The sequence below is a fragment of the Anabas testudineus genome, chromosome 15 (assembly GCF_900324465.2).
Source record: "Anabas testudineus chromosome 15, fAnaTes1.2, whole genome shotgun sequence".
Taxonomy (NCBI): Eukaryota; Metazoa; Chordata; class Actinopteri; order Anabantiformes; family Anabantidae; genus Anabas; species Anabas testudineus.
The window spans coordinates 8,275,187-8,296,613 of NC_046624.1; the positions used below are offsets into that span (position 1 = coordinate 8,275,187).

Genomic DNA, 21,427 nt, shown 5'->3' on the forward strand with positions numbered 1-21,427 from the left:
AAAACAGATGTGATGATAGACAGACAGGTTGAAAAACAAGAGGGAGATAAGAAGAAAGGCAATGTTGTTGATGATGATTCACTGAGGGCCTTATGGGTAAAGAGCTCCCTGACTCAAACTTACTCAGGACCTATGCATGTGAGGGGTGCAGAAATCCCCTAGAGTCAAAGAAGGGGGCTCTTTTTTGTTTCTCTCCCGCTCCGCCTTCAAAGACTCTAATCTGAGGCCGGACACATTACTCAGCTGACCCCTCAATGCCCACCGCATGCACAGTCAGGTCTCATTTCCCTTCATGCCAACCATAGCCTGGTCACCACTGAAACCACGCAGACCACTTCAGGCGCAAAAAAAGGCTGCCCACTCTGTCTGCTTGGATGGGCTCTGTGGATCAACGTGGACGCTGGGGGTGGGTTTAGGCAGAGCGGTTGGGAAGAGACGAAGTGCTCAGTGTAAGAAGGAAGGAAGGAAGAGAGGAGACGATGCAACTAGGTTAAAGACACACAAAAAAGAGGGTGTTTGTGTTCTCACACATCAGACGAAGAGGAGAATGAAACGACTGCAGTCTTCACTCTCTCATTCGTGGGTCAATAACTGCCTATGCTCCCTCTAGAGCAGAAGAACATGTACTCAGATCCTTATCAGGGCAGCTATCATCTCCGCTGCCTCACAGAGGCAGAGATACTGTCATCCTCACACTATCACAGAATGACATCAGCTCAGAGACATGGGAGTAATTATATTATACAAGCCCACAACACACTGGCAGCAAGGCAACATCAGAGCTCATCCACTTTCTCCCTCCTCCCTCTTTTTTCCCCTCTCGTCTGCTGTCTTTCTTCACTTTCTCCATCTACATTGTTCTTCATTTTCTATCCTTTTATTTCCTCCCTGTCTTTTCACCCTCCACATTCATCCGTCCAGTGCACCAGTGCCAGCACAGACGAGCACCGTCTCCAATTCATTCAACCATTAGTTCTGAAGGTGGAGGGCTTTGAAATTGATTATAATCACTTAAATTGCTTCACTGGCTGATCAAACAGCAGACTTTTGAAACACAAAAGCCATTTGACAGAGCAGTTGAAGAAGCAGGTGATAGAGGAGGTCTTTCCTCAAACGTGTTAAGTATATCACGTAATAATCATGGATCTGGAGGTTGACTTCCCCTCCACTAAACATATGGGCTGATATGATTATGAGAGGCTGGCACACTACACACATACAGTAGCACAGTCAGTGAAAGCAAGTGAGAACATGGAAGTAGATCTGCAGAAATTCCACTTCCTGATGAATAACTGAAGAGATAAATTATTGAAAACGTTGTACTATTGGTCAGCTCTTGTCTTAAAGAATAAAAACAGCAGGTACAGAAGGAAACATGATAACCCAGTTACCTAGCGTACACTATTGAGTATCATATCCATCTCTGGGAATGAAGACTATCACCTCTGGGAGTCTATTCATGATAAATGGTATGTCTGCCAGTCAGAGTTGATACTGTCTGAACCTCATTACTGCTAGCCCTAAACAAACAATGCATCACACTCCAACTCAATTTCATACATCTTGACCATGGTAATTTTCTTCTTCTTTCCACATAAATCAATGACAGATACACAAGTTCAACACAAAGGAAACAAAGGATGTTTTCTCTTACAATGTGCTGATATATAAGAGAATGTGTTTACCTGTTAAAAAAAAAACTCTTACAGGGGTTTAGTGTTCACATCGCAGAGAATATTTGGAAAACATGGTTGGCTTGCAGACCATTAGGGCAGGCAGAGTTGCTAAATTTAGCTGCACGCTAAGTGAATAAGTGCACGACACAGTGATGTAGACAATTTGCATATATAACTAACTGACAGCACTGAATTAGCTTTGTTTGGTCTAATCACTTGAGACAATGTTAAATGCACTGTGGCAGTAGTAGTAAAAGGTACAGGATTAGATTTTACCACTGATGTTGAAACCATCACTGTGAGAGGCAGACAGAGTGCAGGGAGAAAGAAGACAACGGCTGATGAGGGTTGTGTTGCTGGAGAGAAATTAAAAATATAAAGAAAAACAAAAGAACAACAACAAAAATATTTGCGTTTACAAATAAAACAGTCTGTGTTTAATTGTTGCAATGCAAGCAGACGCTGAATGTAAGGAACAAGCCCCATGAAAATTAAACCAATTGCTGCACAGCTAAGACAACGACACTGGGGCTTTACAACAGCAGGCTTTGTCCTGGAGCCAGGTACCATGTTGAACAGCATGTCTCCCATTTTGCATTTATTCACCCTCAGTGCGCTGATCAACCAAAAATTTAATCATGTTACTGAGACGGCTTTTTCTCCGAGCTCTGTGTGCTCTCCCTCTCTCTCTCTCATAATAAGAGCGTGGAGCAGCAGTTATGATAACTGTGTGATATTAAGTCATGGAATGTGCTTGACGTGCCCTCTGGCTCCTTGGGGAGAGCAAAAGGCAGCTGAGTGTTGCCCACTCCAGACAGGTCACAGCAGAGTGGCCTAATTGCCTCTCTTGTTGTCTCAGTAGGCTGCCAAACCTCCCATCTCCTTCATCATCACCGAGGAGCACGGACTTCTTTGTTCGTACAGGTCTAACTCTGCCCAGTGATCCATGCTCGAGCCTTGTTTCTGAGCCGCTTCTGTGTCCAATAAAACATTCTCAAAGTGCCAGTGCAGCTCTGTAAAGGTATTATCACAACTTCGTGCTTGTACTGATACAGTTTCAATTATTTAAAACTGAAATATCCAGAACTCCTTATCCATACAGTGGAAATGTGTTGTGCATCTGCTCTGTGGAATCCAGGCTACCTCAACATTATGTCACTGTTACACCAGTAGTGATTACGTCACTCAAAACTGCCTGGGCAATATAGTGACTAAAGAAAATTTCTATTTTTGGTCTTCTTAGTGCCAAAGTGGATTTATCGGTATAATTTAGAACTCCAAGTGAAATTCACACTGTAAAAAATACTAGTGAAAACAAGTACTTTTGAAAACAGGAAACAAACTCTAGCCTTTCGAAAATCATCCTCACAAACATACTGCAGTATACCATGAACACCTGGGGCGAGGTTATATAATTCCTAATTTTTGAAATCTTCTTCTTCTTTTCTTTTTCCCTGCTGACTCCGAACGCCTGTGTCATGAACCTTCTTGCTACACAGGATAAAGAGGCCTCATCTACACTACACACTGGGCAGGGGCCAGGAACAGCTCGACGCCCTGCAGAGCTGGAGGCAACACATCTTTGTCTCTTCCAAACACCCTGGGGCAACATGGAGCGCCACAGCATTCTAATCCTGTCTAATCTGGACACAGTGGAACATCTGCAGATAGGGATATGACTAATCTCAGACATGGAGACAGAGGGCACTTTGCTGAGACTGAAAAAATGGGGATGAATCTAAGCTAGACTTGTGCCTTACAGAGCTACGTGTGTCTTGGGAAGTGGATTTTTAGATTCCCAACATAAGGAATATGACATACTGTAATAATGTAAATATTTCAGATAAGAATCAGAAAACCAAAGAGTTAATGAAGGATTAAGAAGCTTGACTGATGAAGAAATCTGAATACAATTGCTCAAGAAGTACTGTACGCATTGGGTGTTTTAATGGTGAGACACTTACTGTGCCCTGCTCTGAGGGATGCAGGTGATCTGTGGATAGCAATAGGCACAATATGGTGACGCTTGTTTCCATGCGAGAGGTGAATGTGGTGGAGACCCTCCACAGCACCTGGCTCTGACCCTGCCACAAAGCCCAGGGCCAGGGCAGTGATCCACAAGGCCAGGTGGGTGAGTGAAGTTGAATTCCGGTTTAAGGGCTCTGCGACAGGCCTCAGGGGAGCAAACTGTGTCTTCCAGCCTCCGATCATCTTCCCTGAGTGGCCAGACGAGGCTTCAGATCAAGGTGGAACTTCAGTGAGCCCTACAGCCCCATACTTCTCACCTTGACAAATCGCACTATACCCAGGAACACGCGAACAGATCCACAGAGGAAGAAAGGGGGAGAAAAAAAAAAAAAAAAGCGAAAGGGACACCACACAAAATGTCGGTTGTGGAAAAAAAAAAACCCTCTTGCTGTTCTCCACTGAGTTAGGAAATCCGTATCAGCACCCAGGGAGGTAATGAAGTATCATAAATCATCCTACAAAAACAATCAAAAACATTCACTCAAGAAATTAGGGCAACCTCAAACAGCAGCAATGGAGAAATCCCAGCTTGCTCCAATTCCCATAGTTCCCTTGTTCTCTGTTTCTCTTTTTCTCCTTCTGTTAAGCCCTTACAAAATTAGAGACATCTTTCAACAAGAAACTGTTAATATTCCTCATAAAAAAAAAAAAAAAATGAATCGACGGTGAAGGAAGAAAGCCAAGTTAAGAAGAAAGTAAAAGCACCTGTGCAAAGTGAATTCTTTCAGAAAGCCACGCAGGACATTCTGAGTTCCCTTCCTTTTGCTCCACAAGCAGTCTCAAAAGATGTCCAGAGGAATGGGACCATAGTTAAATCCGAGTCTCATTTGCATCTGTCGGACAGTTGCAGCAGCGTGCGGGAGACGTGCGTGACTGCACCTGTAAGTTGTGCCAAGTCGCGCAACCCGTTCCCCATCTAGAGATCTCTGCTCTCAGTGAGACCGACAGCGATAGCAACGACAGCACCTGAGAGTGCAGCCCTTCACGGGGAATACACACTCACACACAGGCAGCATCGGCAGCACCGTTCCAGAAGATGTGCGCAAGAGGAAGAGGGGAGAGAGGAGGAGAAAGAGGAGGAGGAGGAGGAGAGAGGGAGGGGGGGGAGAGCTTCAACAGCCAGCCAGGAAGCAGGAGGGAGAGTGGCTATGCAAATGGGCAGCATTCACATAGCGAATCACTGGAGCCTGAGTGCATTGCAGAGGAAGAGCCTATTTAGGCAGAATAGCAGGAATTGAAGCTATGTCCCGCAGCCCTGATTCATTTCACCATCTCCCTCCACTCTCCCTGTTCAGCCTTTTCCAATCCACTCTCCTGTGTGGACACGAGCAGTAAAAGGAAAAAACAGAAAGCAAACGGGAATGTGGGACCAGATTCGTTTCTGTTTCTACTTTTCTCATCTCATCTCCCCAGGTTCTTCTTTTGCAAATTTTCCTCCGTCTCTCTTTTGAGAGACGGAGGAAAATTAGCAAAGTTGTGTGATAATACATAATAGCCCTCTGTATGTAAAAAACTGGAGCCAAGCGCTCCATCCTCATCCCTTTCTCTCCATCACCCAGAAAAAAACTGTTCTATAGGTTCTCAACCTCCTGGACTCTGCAGTCTATCGTTACCAAGATTTCAGTAGAGTGATGCTGCAGCTTGCATACTCCAGGCAACTCTCTCCCTCTCTCTCTCTCTCAAACATGAATATAAACACACACACACACACCCATCCACACGCTCTCACATACACATACGTAAACAAAGCAAGCACAGTGCCAGAGCTGGCAGTTGAGCACTGTCCACAGAGAGGGTGCTGAATCTGGGCAAGTCTGTCTCGCCTGCTAATAAAAGACCATTTCTCACAAGAGCGGGAATGCTGATCGCAGACTCAGTGTGCAGCACGAGTTACGGGAATGTAGAGAACATGTGGACATAAAAGCCCTGCTGATAAACACAATCTGGTTCAGCTGGGAAGTGTGCTCAGTGTTCAGAGTTCAGGACTGTAGAGCACAAGGCTCAGCTGCAGTGTGCCTGCTTCTGTTTGCACACTGGCCATTCAACATCCTCCCCTTCAAAACGCAGTGTTCTAAAAAAAAAAACTGTAAGCACTTCTGAGCTGATCTTTAAGGTTTACAGGGAATACACAGGCATTTTATGGCCAAAGAAAGCCAACTTAGCCAGCATGACACAGAGGATAATATGTCCTCCTCCATTTCCTGCTTTACTTCACTGTTCACATGAAGACAATGTAAGAAGCCTTGAGGAAAGCAAGAACCGATTAAAGGAACATTACTGATGAACATTTCACCTCATCCACTTACTGAGTACAAATATATTAGAACTGAAGGCTCGATTTAAATCATGTGGCTGTTAATCTGAATTATAAATAAGGGCAAAACACAACAGAGCAGATAGTTTATTGTTATCAGATGAGTATAAAAAGTATGACGAATACAATCCACCATCTGGAATGAATACAGTGAACACTGGAATGTGTCTGGTATTAAGATCCTGCATAGGAGTGAAAAGCGCCTGACATGCAAACAGATGCTGTGAACATTAGGCCACTGTGCTGCTCTTACCTTGTGGAATCTCAATAACTCGGTGCAGCCACCTGGTGCTACAAAATCAGCAGCATGGAACCACCTCTCCGTTCTCATTTGCAATGGTGAAAAGGAATGTTCCTGCTGAATGTGTTTACACTTTTATAATTATCAGCAGTGCAATCTGCATAATTACACCTAATAAGGCAATCTATCAGGGCTGTTTGCCAAGGACAGCCTGACTTACTATGTCCTCAACAGCAAACTTTTACAGAGAAACAAAATGGGATCTTAAATTACAAAGCTTAATATCATGGTAAATAACAGTGTACTGTGTGAATAATGTCAGACGTTTTTTTTTTTAAGTTTACACTGGGTACTTAGAGGAAATGCTGTTAGTATGCAGCACCTGAAGTTAATGACATCAGCAGTGAGTTGATACCTTTATCAGGTTCATCAGTAGTTGCTTGTTCATTTGTGCCCCCAAGTGGTAAAACGGTTAAATGCACGCAAGGTCTGTAGGTTTACATTTGACAGTAAAATAAAAGCTTCTAAGCATTCAGTAGGGCAAAAAAATGTAAGAACAACAGGTAAAAGGACTCCTCATTGCACAGTAATGCTCAAGACATTCAGATGTTACCAGAATAAATTTGCTTGTTACTAATAACTTGTTATATCTGCTGCAGGTTTTTCTTTGCACCAGTCATTTTCCTAGAAAGGGTGGCTAACTGAAGTATGAGAAGCAAGACAAGCAGAGGCCATGAATAAGGCTTTAGGCAAAGCATTCACAACTGAATTCCTTCTGCACAGCACACCTGGGACCACAGCATAAACTAATTTCAGCAGTTACAGATCTCATTCCACTTTAATCAGATGATTGTGGAGCGTCAGCCGCAAAATGAGAAAATCCTCTTCCACAGCTAAACTTATACCACTAAGGGTTTCTTTGGTTCTTTTCTTCAATTTTCGATTGTGTTCTGACTCTTGTTCCTGTTAGTGAGGTGTCTCGTTGACAGAGAGCCAAAACAGCTTGCTTTTGTTTCTATTTAAGACCCAAAGGATTGTGCAAGTCTCTGATGCACAGAATGCTTTCGGCACATTTTGGATCTACATTTTTTTTTCCTGTTTCTTTTTAAGGTGAAACTAAAGCCGTGGATATCTAAAAAGCAAAAGGGAAAATTTTCTGTTGGAAAATGTGGCACAGTCTCCATCCAATCTCAACTAAGTGATCAGCTAGAGAAGGAGAAATTGGTCTTGGGTGTAATAGTCCCTTGGAGAGCGAAAGAGTATAAAAGGATACAAGTAGCCCTGGTTACTCACTTAAGACTGCAACCACACTGCACTGAGCTGATGAGATGATTTTTGGAGGACTGGAGGAAAAGTGGATAGAGAGCGGCAGATGGGTGGCCTAAGAGTACCTGACCCAACTGTAGCAATGCCTTTAAATCAGTGAAAGGGCCATCAAACAGCACTTCATCACACATGGAGAGAACCTTTAGAGAGGTACAGACGTTACAATCAATTTGACAGCAATGCTTCTCCTCCTCAAAGGCCAATGTGATGTTCACTGTAGCCACTATAAGAAAATATTTAATTAACACAATCAGCAGCATCCTGAAAAAGGTGCGGGAACGGGATGCTTGCATGTGGCACTGCAAACAGAGCTCATTTAGCGCATCGGATGCTACTGCTGGCTCAGAGCAGATCAAGCATGCAGGCTAAGTTATGCGTGTACCTGTTGTGTGCAATGGACACACAAGCGTCCCCACAACAAGGAGAGTTCGCATGCCTTTATGTCTGGGGTAAACAGTGGGTACAATGTTATTAGCTACTGCACATGTCCAGCGGAGTCGCTTGATCTTCAGGAAATGATTGTCGACGTTGTTAAAATTCCGCACACGATATAAAGAAGCAGTAAAGGACAAAATGTGCCATTAACTCAGTCAAAGTCCCAGTCTGACGCAGTCATAAGAACCAGCAGCTGTTACAGCGTCACACCTCCATCACAAATTATAGGTATTCAATGTGTCCACTGACATAAAATATTAAACATGAGCTCGTATGCAAGCTAAAAAAGATACTGCCAATATCAAATGTGTCATTACTCTCCCAAACATGCTTTGCAAACAATACAGAGTGACACAGAGGAGCACACAATGCACTGATGCTAATGTGTGCAAGTGTACAGAAATAGAAACACAGCGCTGCCTTAGTCATTCTCAGCAATGACATGATAAGAACAGACAGATGCAGGGAGTCGACACTCAATACAAACACACAAGCTGTACAGTATTTCAACACAGAAGGAGGCCAGAGTGTCAATATGGTTTGTGTTAGCAGAGGATGTTACATCAGGGCTCCTGTCTGTCAGAATACTCTATCAGTTAGAGTTAGTGACGTAAGGTCACAGGTCAAAAAGGCACCGACTTGCCAGCTTCCAATTCATCTATACCTCAGCATTTCTAGCTGCTTGACATGCTGCACAGCGACCTGGCTAAAGGTTTAAATAATCACCATAGCAATGACTATGCTCATCATTAAATGATTAGTCTATGAATATCTATCTTTCATGACTACGCTGCTTCACACAGTCAACGATTATTATATTAAATAAATAGAGCAGGCATGTGTGTAAGTTAAGAAAAATCAGCTCAACAACCACCAACATCAAATGTCATGGTTTATAGAAAATGCAGCAACCCTTATGCACCGTGCAGAGATCCATGCCGCACAAACTGTTCATTATGCAAGCTGTGAAAACCACATAAATAACACCACTCAAGCTGATAAAACAACCCACTAATAGGAAATAATGCACATTTAGTGTTGTAAAATCAAATCAGCAAATGGTGGTGCATGGTGGTGTAATGGAATGGCTTCATTTACACTTAGAGAAAAACAAAGACACAAAAACTCCACATTAATTCTCATTCATCCTCACTCTAATTTTGTCTCAAATGACTTGGACATTATAATTAATTTAATGGAGCTGCTAAATGAAGTTTTAAAAAGAGCTCATTTAAAAACACTCCTTTGATACTGTTAATACTGAAAGTTGTTTGGCTAGGTTTTTTCATGTTTACATGCTGCAGCACTTTTCTTCGGGTACGCTGGTTTTAGACACTATATTGTGGTGCACGGGTGAATATGTAGCTGTAACAGGAATTTCTCGGTGCCACAATTTATCATAATAAAAGCAAAGTGCCATTGCTACAGTGAAATAATGATACAGTTTACTTCTCATCTTAAGCATAAACTTTCAAATGCACTATACTGTATATACACCGAATAAATATCAACATGCACACATGTTCACATGCACACATCCACGTTTCCATTATCAGCACTGGAGCAGGCCCAAACTACATATATATGAAAAATAAACAGCATTTTTTTTTTTCCATTGCAGGCTGATATGCTTGTATAACCAATAGGTTCCTTCTGCTCCTTTCACTCAGTGGGTTCTGTTGGCAGGGGATGCTTTGGAATTTGGCTGATGTGACGAAGTGGCATTTCTTTTTCTCCTAATGCATAAATGATGCCACAAAAGTTATTCATTTCCATAAATCCATTTAAATACACATTAAGATCAAGAGGAGAGGAAATTCAAAAATCATTGCGTGTAAGAGCAAATAAAGGTTGTGTGTGTGTGTGTGTGTGTGTGTGTGTGTGTGTGTGTGTGTGTGTGTGTGTGTGTGTACGTATTCGAGTGTGTGTCAGCGAGTGAGTGTGTATATGTGTAACGATGATGTGTCTGCAAATGCATAAACCAAATCCTAACTGTCAGTGAGAGAGATAGGGGTCACAGGTCGGCAGCTTTCTGGAGGCTTTCGCTCTATCTTCTCTGACAGTTCCCAAGATGCAGTGGGCCACCGGGGCACTGTGTCTGTCTCTGTCTGTCTCTCCTGAAATGCGTCCCAAGTAGATCAGTTCCCTTCTCTGAACGTGTCATCCCGAACATCGGGAACAAGGACACACTGTGTCTCACTTCAGGAGCCCACAGCTCCTTTGCTAACAAACCGCTGTGCCTCACTCCGGCTAACCGGGAGCCTGAGAAGGTCTTTCAGAATATGAAGGTATTCATAAACAAACCACTTCCTTTCTTCACAAAAGCCCCTTATCTGCTTTTGAATGAGGTCCATTCCTTCTGGAATAAAAAAAATATAGAACAAAGCATTAAACAATCTGCTCTCTTTGGAGAAACGTACCTCAGTGCACTCATTTTTGTTCTGGTTTTTGACAACATCATCAGAAATATACCTCAAAGCTATTCTCCCAACACTACCAGTAGACAAGCAAGGAGGCTTCAACATAAAGTCTTACAGTATAATGAAAACATCCCTTTCAAACTCGGAGTTTAATCAATGCGCACTCCTGCTATTTGATCTTCTTGTCCGATGCTCTTTATTCAAAGTGCACTTTAAAATGCATTGAACTTGAACTACATGATGCGCTGTTATATATCATCAATAGAGTCTACAGACTCTATAGAGTCTACCGATAGAGTCTACAGACTCTATTGACTCTATGGAGTCTATGTTTGTTTCAACTAACATTCAAGTAACTTGGAATCAGGTGAATAAAATGAGCCTTCACACACTAATAAAAGGAGTATATGGCCCTCACCTTTATGGCACACAATGCAGTAACTGAAGAAGTACTTCATACAGGTTTCACACTCCATGCAGTTCTGTTAGAAATGCATGCTACTGGAGAGGGAGTACTTTTGTCTTGTGTGCTAGGCTGAACCACAAGGTAAAGCCAATCTCAACAAACCCTTGTGCTCCTGTGGAAAAATGAAATGCTGAGGTAGAGCAGGGTCAAGAGGAGCGACTGAACAATTCCTGCTTCTTGATACAGGTAGGTAAGTACACAAGAGAAGCTGTAGTGGACAGAACACTAAAAAAAGTTATCTGCAAGTCAAGTTTTGAACAGTACAGAGCTGATGGTAGTGGACAATCTGCTGCCAACACAACTAGAATTTTATCTCAGGTGGTTGGTTAAACCAAACAAGGGCAAGCACTGGAGTAGCTTTTGGCTCTAGCTCAAAAGGGTCAGAGAGTAAGTGTCCCTGAGATCTTTGCCACTCTCCTCTAAAACATTAACAGCATGGAAATACAGTAGTGTGACTATTACTTTCAAAACACAGACAGGACTACTACACAGTCACAATATTACCTATAGGACACTCACATTAAAGCCTAGCAGATGCAGCTGGTTGTATGGGGAGGCGTGACGCAACATGTACATACGGCAGTTGTCAGCATAATTAACCAAACTGGCATCTTGACTACTGAATTGAAATTGAAGTCTATTACATCTTTATATTACATATTCAGAAATTGGACCATTATGCACTTGTTGTAAGTATGTAGTATTGTTAAACCAAAATTATGTAGCAAAAATTAATATAATGTACCTTGTGGGGACAGGATGTGCTTGCATTTTCCTTAGTGTATGCAAATGCACACAACAAAATCCAGTCCATTACTGGCATATTCCAAAAGATGCCAGTCCTTACACTCCCGGGGTGTGCAAAGCCATTCATGTCTAAATGAAGGGTTTGTGTATAAATGGCCAATGGCCTAAAGCGCAGCATACAATGTATATTTTTTAAAAGTGTGTCAAAGTTTTCTGGATGCACAAGCACTGTAGGCTTCGCTGCATTTATTTCCATGCACAACTTGTGTGACCTTATGCCACCTCTGTATTTGACTATATATAAAATATTGGTGCCTTCTTCCTGCCACATCACATTAAAACACTGCTGGATCTGCCACAACTACTAAACCACACAAAACCTAAGAGATCCTTAATTTAAGGGATTGTAGTCACAAGTGAGGCATTCAAGGATTACCGACCAGTCTTTGCTACAGTATCTCCCGAATACAGTGGGTTAAAATCCAACTATATATGCTTAGGGCTGCTAGTGGGGTGGCAGCCCCCAACTCCAAATACGCTGTCTAAAATGTCAAGCCTATTAAGCAGGCGTTCCTCTCTGAATGACTCAGTCAGGACAGCTCTATTGCTGGGACTGACTTTGGCAGAAGTAATGAGTGATATGTGTGTGTGCTCTGCAACCCAGCTGCCTAGAGAGGATTTGGGTATTGCCACACATAAAGTCTGTTTCTTATGCATACAAACTTTAGAAAGTTGGTTGAGTTCAAGGACAATTCAGACAGTTAAGTTCTGTTGACCTCCATGTGATGGAGAAAGAGAAAAGAGTTTGCATTGCCTAAACCCTCTGCTCATGTTATTAATATTACTTGGAGCACAGAGCTATGCTCAGACATACTAAACAGTTGTTTATTTGCTAAAGAGTCTGGCTGGCAATCCCCTCTTGAAACAGATGCCCATTCATTTGCTTTGTGACAGCATTTTACAAGTTTGTATAAATGCTCCCGTGGCTGTAGTGCAGACTAACAACACACAAATATTAATTAAGAGTTTCACATAAACAGTGTAAGATTTTAAAAAGTATTCAGAGGTAGAAACATCTCTAGCAGGTTGGAGTTTTTCTGTAGGTCTGTACTTAATTTTGCTCCAACAGCAGCATTACTGGAAAACAATGCAATGGAAAATCTGAATGTTTTGCTACAGGGTGTAATTAAGGTAATGAGATACACTTCAACATGCCAACATACGAGTCCACACCGAAAGCTTATCAAAAACCCAGACACCATGCTATTGTGTACGTCCTAAGGCTGCTTTGAGGCCAAACCATTCAACTGTAGAGATATTTTCCTTCATATGAATGCTGGTACATAGTGAATTAGCACAATACTGAGGTTGTTCTACCAAAAACAACAGCAATAGGAGCAAAGGAGGATGTTCAGTGACAGTGTTACGAACCTTAGTGTCTAAGGAGGAAGTCAAGGTAGACGAGTCAACGAACATCTTTCTTACAAGGGGTGACTGCATGACTATGATTGTTTCATCACTACAGGGCGCATTTCAGACATGGCGTCCCCACAAAGCTACCAGAATCATGGGCGAATCCTCTCACCCCTCCCACAGCCTTCTCACCCTCACTCTGTCTGGAAAGAGGTACAGAAGCATAAGTGTCAGGAACGCCAGACTCCTCAACAGCTTTTTTTCCACCAGGGCTGTGAGAATCCTCACTATTCTCACACAAAAGCAAAGAACTCCTATTTCTCCAATTTCTGTTTTAGATATTCATATTGCATTAAACGCATTATATTCACTATTGTTTTTATGCTATTTTGTCTTATTTTTTTATTCTACTATGTGTTTTTAAGTATGTGTGCTCTGTTACGCTACTGTTAACAATACGGTTATCACGGTTATCATCAAAACACAGCACCTCTAACCTTAATGAAGTAGATTTGGACTATTTTAACCAAACCAGGACCTTTCTCAAAACCCTATGTAACATTCCAAGAGGTGCTGATATTATATGTTATTTAAACTGGGGGGCTTATAATTATCTCCTGAAAATAATAATTGTACAAAGATTAAAACTTAGCTTGGATGCCTAAAGCTGCGCAAGACTCTTTGACCTTCTAGCACTTGCATTTGTTTGTTCATGTTTGTTGTCTTGTTTTCTACAGTACCATTGCATCCTGTCAATTTAATGTTATTATTAACAATAACCACTCGAATGCTATTATTGACATTGATCCTGTGAAGCTAGGCCAACATACATTCAGCTGTATTTGGTTACAATGAGAAATTTGCTTCTAACTACACAATAATCCACTGTTTCTTTTATCCCCGTCATTAGGATAAAAATGTTCCTACTGCAATCTCTGATTAAAATGTCCAGCAGCATCTTAATTTGCATTTCAGTGAACTAAAAATCTAAATTTCTACACAGTTTAATGACTTCTCACTGTGAAATCATCCACAGAATGGCAGCACAAGAAATGAGAAGTTTTTAAGTAGTTAAGCACAAGCAAGAAATCTTTTTTTTTTTTGTTATTTATTTTTTCTTAGGGGTGTTTTAGATTCTTGCCACACTTCTCCTGGGTGTCATGTTCAAAGCCTAAGTTTATGAGAGAGGGGAATATTCACAGTGCGCGTGTGTGTGTGTGTCACCCAGCGGGGTAGTTTAGCAGATACTACGTCTTCGAGTCAACACTTTAATTAGTATTGTGTTGTGGAGAAACAACAGCTTCTTATTTCCTGTCAACATGCCCCTCTGGGCTAACAATTAATAAAAAACACCTCAAAGATTAGGTTCTCACCACTGCACCGCAATGAGTTCAAGATGAGATTCTGAGCACAGCAGAAATTACAATGAAGACAGCTAAATGTGCGCAATATTGTGCTAAATTCTGATATGACCACATACAGTCCTCACATCTAGATTTTAATATTCACCATCAGTCAGGTGAAGTGATAAGTCGCGTGTCATGTGTGTATAAGTCAAATCCATACGCATGCTGTACTCTTCAAGCCAGCTCAAGGATGTTAGTGATTCTACACCACTCCCTCAGAGATCTCACAGCCCGGGCAAAGTTACACACATGTTACAGCATCCACGGTAGGAGAAAAGGAGACCTGGTTTCCATGCCAACAGTCTTTATCCACATATGGCCACTGCTTCCTGGCACAGAAACCCATTTAAATCCAGATACTCAATCACCACTGGACGAAACTATTGAAAATATTTAGGCCAGAGAGTAACCAGCTATAATGAGATGAGGGTGAAGGTGAAGGAAAAATAAGGACTATAGGAATAAAATGGAACAAAAAGAGGCTGAAAAAAGAAGTGACTGATCAACTCTGTTTCCATCTCTAACAACAAACATCATTGTGGGATATGTGCAGAAATAAGGGCAGATCCACATCCTACTATACAGCTCCAGGCGCTGACACATATTGTATGATAAGCGTGAAAGTGGATATTTAGCAGTATAAGAGATTCTGATGCATACTAGATTAAAATACTTCACCAGTAAAGTATAAGGCTGGATGGGTTCTATATTGCATATCCATATTGGAACGAAAATAACAGGACTAAAATCATTACTGTGTTAGTCCCTCTCTAAATACCTTCTGATTTATCCATCCAAGCTTTTGCACTCAGCTCCAAGCCCATTTTTACCCTATAAAGATGTAAATATGCTATTACTCAATTTTCTAAAACAGCTGGGTACCGTATTATTTTTGCTCTAGCAATTATTGTCCATATGGGATTGACAAAAAAAACTAATAATAATAATAATATTGCCATGTTCTTTGTAATGAAGAAACTCAGTGTCCATATTACCCAGTGCAACAGTAGGGCATTGTAGCATGATCACTTCATTGGTGGTTTTAGTCTTGTTATTCTATTTGTTCAAATAAAAATACAGAATATTAGTAGATTTATGCATTAGAGGTGGCTAATAATACAACATCCACAATTCTAATATACCGGCTATATCTTAAGTAAGTGTTGTACATATAATGAAATCTAAATTATAATGTACTGGCTGCATGTACTGTAACACTGCAGGTGCCATGTGGTCGTAAAGCTGCTGCTGCTTTACAACAAATTTAAGTTAAACTCTACATTAAACGTGCTATAAATCTTATAAATGTGTGTGTGTGTGTGCACATTTTGTGGAATGGCTACTGAACTGAATACACAGAAGCACTTAAGACTGCTTCTCTCATATCTCGGGGCGCAATGGCTGTTCAAAGCTAGGCCAAGCGTTCAATACACACTGAAGCCCAAATATTTTCAGACCCATGGATTTGTTTCGCTGAACTGCATTAAAGTAAGGCCACATCCAGGGCAAAGAGAACATTACTTCCATGTGACAGCAGGCTGTTTACTCCAGTGGCTCACATCCCCTTGACCTCACTACTGGACTGGGTGTCCTCTTTTATTGATTGAAACCAAACTAAGTGGCCTAATCCTTGCATGCCACCACAGAGGAATGGGACACAATTGTCTGGACTAATTCCTGACTGGCTCTGACTGCGCATGTGTGTGCATTTGTTTATCTGCATGTAAAAACTGAAGCTACAATAGCACTAAGATATAGGTGCCCTATTTTTAAAGAAAACTTCAGGAACATGCCTGAAGATTTACAATAGACTAAGGTCGGAGAAGACATTGTTCATTTAATGTGTTATTTTTGACTAATTGGACAAAAAAAAAAAAAAAAGCCAACTTGGATCTGGTACTTATAATAGATAATTCAATGAAATCCATCGCTCTGAACTTTCTTAGATTTTTACATTCTCAACTTCTAGTCTTTTTAAAATATTTATTTGGATTCTTGCTTTCGTGGAGTGATGCAACAAAAGTGCGAGTGTGTGGGTCCCTCTGTGTTATGCAGTAGCTGTCTTTAGACTGCACGATGAGGCATATGACAAGAATAGGCTCCCTTTACTTTCTTTTCATTAGAGACATGTCTATTACAGATTACATAGCAGGTACACAGGCCGGGGCCGCAGTGTCTCCAGGTGCAGGGACACAAGAATGAGCACTGACTCGGACACATCAGACATCAAGTGAGAGGGCCTGTCTTTGCCCCTTGGGCAGAGACAATAGAGCCTAGACCTACTCACAACCTCGACTGTTGATACAATATTGACATGGCACTAATAGCTTTGGATATAAGACTGGGTGAAGGAGCAACCATGCGAGACAAAGATTGCGTGAAGGCCCGGCATACCCCTTGCTGTAGCCACTCCACGACCCACTTTAGCTCAACAGCAAACACCATTCTGTTTGTCTCCATACATTACCCTCAGATGCTTGACCACCACAGGGAAACTCCCTCAGGAGGTCTAGACTGAAGTTTAAGTCCCACAAACACACACACACACACACACACACAACCCTTAACTCATACAGTACCAGCATGAGAAAAAAGGCTCTGTAAAAATCTGTTTTAGACTCTGGTTTCCAGCATGAGTTTACACTTGTACTAAAGAGACACAAATAGACGCTAACTAAAATGTTTTTATTCCTACTGGTATTCAATAAACCTTGTGGTAATGAGACCAAATACATGCTTAATTTCACATGTATGACTTCCAAGAGAAATCGTATTCGCCTTAGCCAACAAGGCTCGCTTTTTCTCTCCACTTCCACTGATAGCTTGTATCCAGTGGGGATAATTGGTTCTGCAGATACAACTCTAAAACACTGTGTGCACAGTTCATTCAAAACAAGTACTGGCACATCACTGTGATGAAGTGTTTGGGAGATGATGAAGAGAAGATCTGAAGATTGTTTTTATATCTATGTCATCATCTCGCCAATCATTCTGAAGTGAAAGGTGCGGGCGCTGTTCTGAGAAGTTGAACTACTTTTATCATTGCACACAGCCAAGAAATGATGAATTTCTCTGAAAAATCAAACCAAGTGTACAGTTTAGGTGGATACACGCAACACAAACACGCTATGCTTAGCATTTACTGACTTTTGATGATGTCAGTCTGCATGTCCAACACGACAAAGCAGTTAGAAAGCCACGCGTCTGGCCATAACTTGTGATTCAGTGATTTTAAGAATTTTATGTGCAATTGCTCGAACACATCTCTTTCCTTCACTTGCTTGAAGTAAAAAGCCAAGTCTTGCCAAGTGATGCCAAGTCTTTGATTTTCTCTTTCTATTTATATTTCATTTCAGTTGTACAGAGCACAACTACAAACTTCAAAGGGAGAAAGTATTTTCAGAAAGCCAGAAACAAATCTTTGATACTTATTTGGAAGGAGTTTATGGTAGTTTATCATACTCTTATCAAACCAGCATTGGGAATTGTCTCCCAAAATGAGATAGCATGCCCTTATGCACTTATTACTCATTTGTTTCAAATTAAATGATGAAAAATGTCTTCAGGATAATGTGAGAATGTCTGTACGTCACCTGAACGTCTGTAAAAGTTGAGTGATGCAACAGGACAATACTCTTAACTAAAATGAAGATCAGATCACATTTTAGGACAAATTAATGCAGAAATTCATGACATGGTTCACACAACTGAACTGTGGGTAATCCTCTTGCATTGGACACCTTGGTTTGGATTGAAGTTATACATTAAGGAATTAGAGAAAGAAAACAGCCTTATTTCATTTAACATACTCAGTCTTATTCTGTATGGTTCTCACTACATTAGTTTCCATCTGTAGCTGTATATATATATATATATATATATCTTTGAGTTACCACTGCTAGTTGCTGCTGGACAGTCATTTTCTCAGGCCAGGGTCAAAAGATGCTGCCCTAGAAACAGAGCTATTTTATACAGGAAGAGGTTCATCAGAATGTACCATTGTCCACCACCTCTGAGGGGGAATCTAGATGGGAATGTTAGGGGCTAAGTTCATTTATAAAAATATTAGTCTTTTGGATGGAGTCGTTCTGGATTGTTTGAAGGTTTGTGAGTAGTATTTGTTTTTTAGTTAACCCTGTGCGTCACATATGGTCTGATCAGCCACTATATATGTTCCCCTGTGTGTTCATTTTGTTAGGTCAGTTGGTCTTTGTTAGTGGGTCTATTCAGTTGAAGTTAATTTTGTTTAGTTAACTTTTCCTGGCAATATGCAGTATGTAGCTGAAGCTGAGACACCCTTCTGAATTTACACAATAACATGACTAAAGATGCCATTGTTTTATCAGACATAATATTAGGACCCTTATGATTTGTGACTGACATCCACACAATTCCTGATTGTAAATGCTTCGGGGCCAGGGAATGTGAAATGGAGTTTTTGTCCTTGCGAGAAGGCAGGGTGCCGAGACTACCCACTAGAGAAATATCTGGAAATGCACCAAGCTCCCTGTATAAGTTGCTTCCTGGAGACCGATTGCTCTGTTGTAAATTGCCTGCATTTCAGCTTATGTAAATATATCTGGTAAAAAGTGATATTTTCCTCAGAGATGCTTCTCTCTTTCTTTTGCCGATCCCTCCTCCTCTATCCCCATGACAATCCATCAACACAGATAAAACCCAACCATCTCCAGCTTCATTTTTCCTGCTCAGAGATTTTCCTTGGCAAAGGGAGTCTTTTTTTTGCATCAGTATTCTGAGGACTAGCTCAGTTCATCCATAGTGAAAGGGATTTCTTGGAAGGTTTGCATTCGCGGTTGCATATTACATCCCTTGAGACTTCATATTGATCTGTCCTATTGTTTTGCCAGGTCAGCAGGAATAATGAGACTAGCTCTAGCAGGTAGAGCACTTTGGCTCAGATATAATATATGCGTGCATGTCCTGTGAGACGCTCTGCTCCCACTGCCGTAAATAAGCACTTTGGGCCTGCTAAGTTTGAATATGTATGACAGGAAAGAAAAAAAAAAATCCCCAAACTGCATTTCTTCTGTCTTTAATGCCCAAGGAAGGTTCACGAGAAGTTCACCTTGAAAAATATCCCTCAACACCTCCTGCACGAGCTGTACTCCTCTCTCGAGCCAAACATGGTCTGAGAAGTGAAAGTAAAACGAACAGGGGAGGGGCAGGATCAGGATGAGCCACACTGAAGCTCACATCTCATGGACACAAGAATCCTTTTAGTGTTATCATAGGCTGCAGATATGTTCTGGGTATGGGGCTGCACGGGAATCTATTACCAGTTACTGTTAATACAAAAGATAGGGTCTTATCAGAATGGTAGTAGTGACACAGAATGCATTAACATTTATGGTGCTCTATCCTTTGCTTTTGTGTCATCTCCAGACTGCCCACTCACTTCCTTTCTCCTTAATGCAGTTCAGCACTTTGCCCATTCACCCCTTGCTGTGTGAACTGCTGCAGAAGAAAATAATGACCAAACAAAATCCCCGGTGCATGTTTTGCATAAGAGAGTAGGCCCTTTCCTAAAAGGTGGAGCAGGCATTACCCCAGCTCTCTCTAAAGCTTAACAGTAATGACCACGGTGTCCTTCAAACCAAATGGCCATTTAGCTATATTTAAGGGATATTAATGTCACAGAACTTTTAAATTGCATCATGTTGCTCAAAGGCAGTTTGCACCATCATGGTGTATCGGTTGTAACGGTATCAGTAAATGCAATACTCAACATACATTGTGGTAAAAATGCAGTAAGTAATATAACAACAATGCATTTCGGCTAATATATGTGCGCATTTTCCGATTGTTCAACCTGCTGTTGATGTTTTATTTAGCAGAACACAATGTTTGTTGCCCCCTCTAGTGGTACAACTCTCAAACTTTAATGAGCTTTCACTGAACTGTCAGCCAGATGTCACCAGTGTAAAAGTTTCCGCTCTACAGAGTCGCAACAGCTCTCTGCTTTCTGAGTGAAAAGAATAAATATTCAAACCAGAGCTACTGAAATAAAAGTCTGGAAATTAGAATGAATCTTGACACAAGTTACAACATATAAGGCAAAGTATGCTGGATATAGTGGATGCTTCCGGCCCTTTACTTAGTTTGATCTGAGAGTTTACAAAACAAATAAGTCATATTTCTGGCAAACATGCTTCGTGAGGACACAATTATAGCACGCAGACAGGAAACAATAACAAGTTAGAATATAAGCGCGGTGTGAAGGCCTGGGATAAAAATGGCCCTGGTGTTGATGATAACTCCCACCTTTAAAAGTCTGACACCAAAATCTCTCTAAACACATTTAATTACCTTAGCAGATGGAAAGAATTAAGCATCTACTGCTGTGAGATATGTACTGTACGAGGAAAGCCGTTTTTGTGTGATCTCTTGAGACTTGATTGAAATGAACGAATTATAATAGTCAACAAAATGTGTGTATTGGCCTGAGTCAAGAGAGTTAGGAATCCTACCATCATTACACAGTGGTCCTCCAAATGTCGTCATGCTGCAGTCGCAGCTGAAGCCCTCCCACTGCTGAAGACACACACCCTGGTTGGCACACGAGTCCTCCTGGCATGTAGTGCTGGGGCCTATATGTGGAGACAAGCAGCAACTTGGTGAGCAGACTTACATAATAACAGACAACACAGTGTGCAGATAAAATGAAATGTCACGCTCAACATACAGACAATAGGCTTCTGCAAACAGAAGAACACACAGAACAAACATACACACTCAGACACACTAACCACTGTGTAGTTTGTCATTTTGGATCATCTAGTCATCTCTCTACAAATATAGTTACACTGAATTTTACTGAGTGCAGTATATACATACAACACCAACTTCACACGTGTACAAAGAGCCTTAAAAACATCTGAGGTATTTAAATAACGTTAGATTATTAGGTCATTAGTGATTTAAATATTTATTTTAT

The 21,427-nt window shown here is 41.2% G+C and overlaps 1 protein-coding gene across 27 annotated transcripts in view; it reads right to left on the reverse strand.

Moving 5' to 3' along the window:
- LOC113159466 (neurexin-1a) overlaps positions 1 to 21,427 on the reverse strand; it is a 217,797-nt gene that overhangs the window by 86,909 nt on the left and 109,461 nt on the right. For 23 of the 27 annotated variants that reach the window (XM_026356188.1, XM_026356175.1, XM_026356186.1 and 20 more), the window contains one exon: positions 20,961 to 21,080. In XM_026356188.1, the coding sequence (XP_026211973.1) occupies positions 20,961 to 21,080 (120 nt within the window). Of the gene's footprint in view, positions 1 to 3,640; positions 3,981 to 20,960; positions 21,081 to 21,427 lie in introns of those variants that run through there. The other 4 variants (XM_026356180.1, XM_026356182.1, XM_026356181.1 and 1 more) reach the window with 1 other exon arrangement.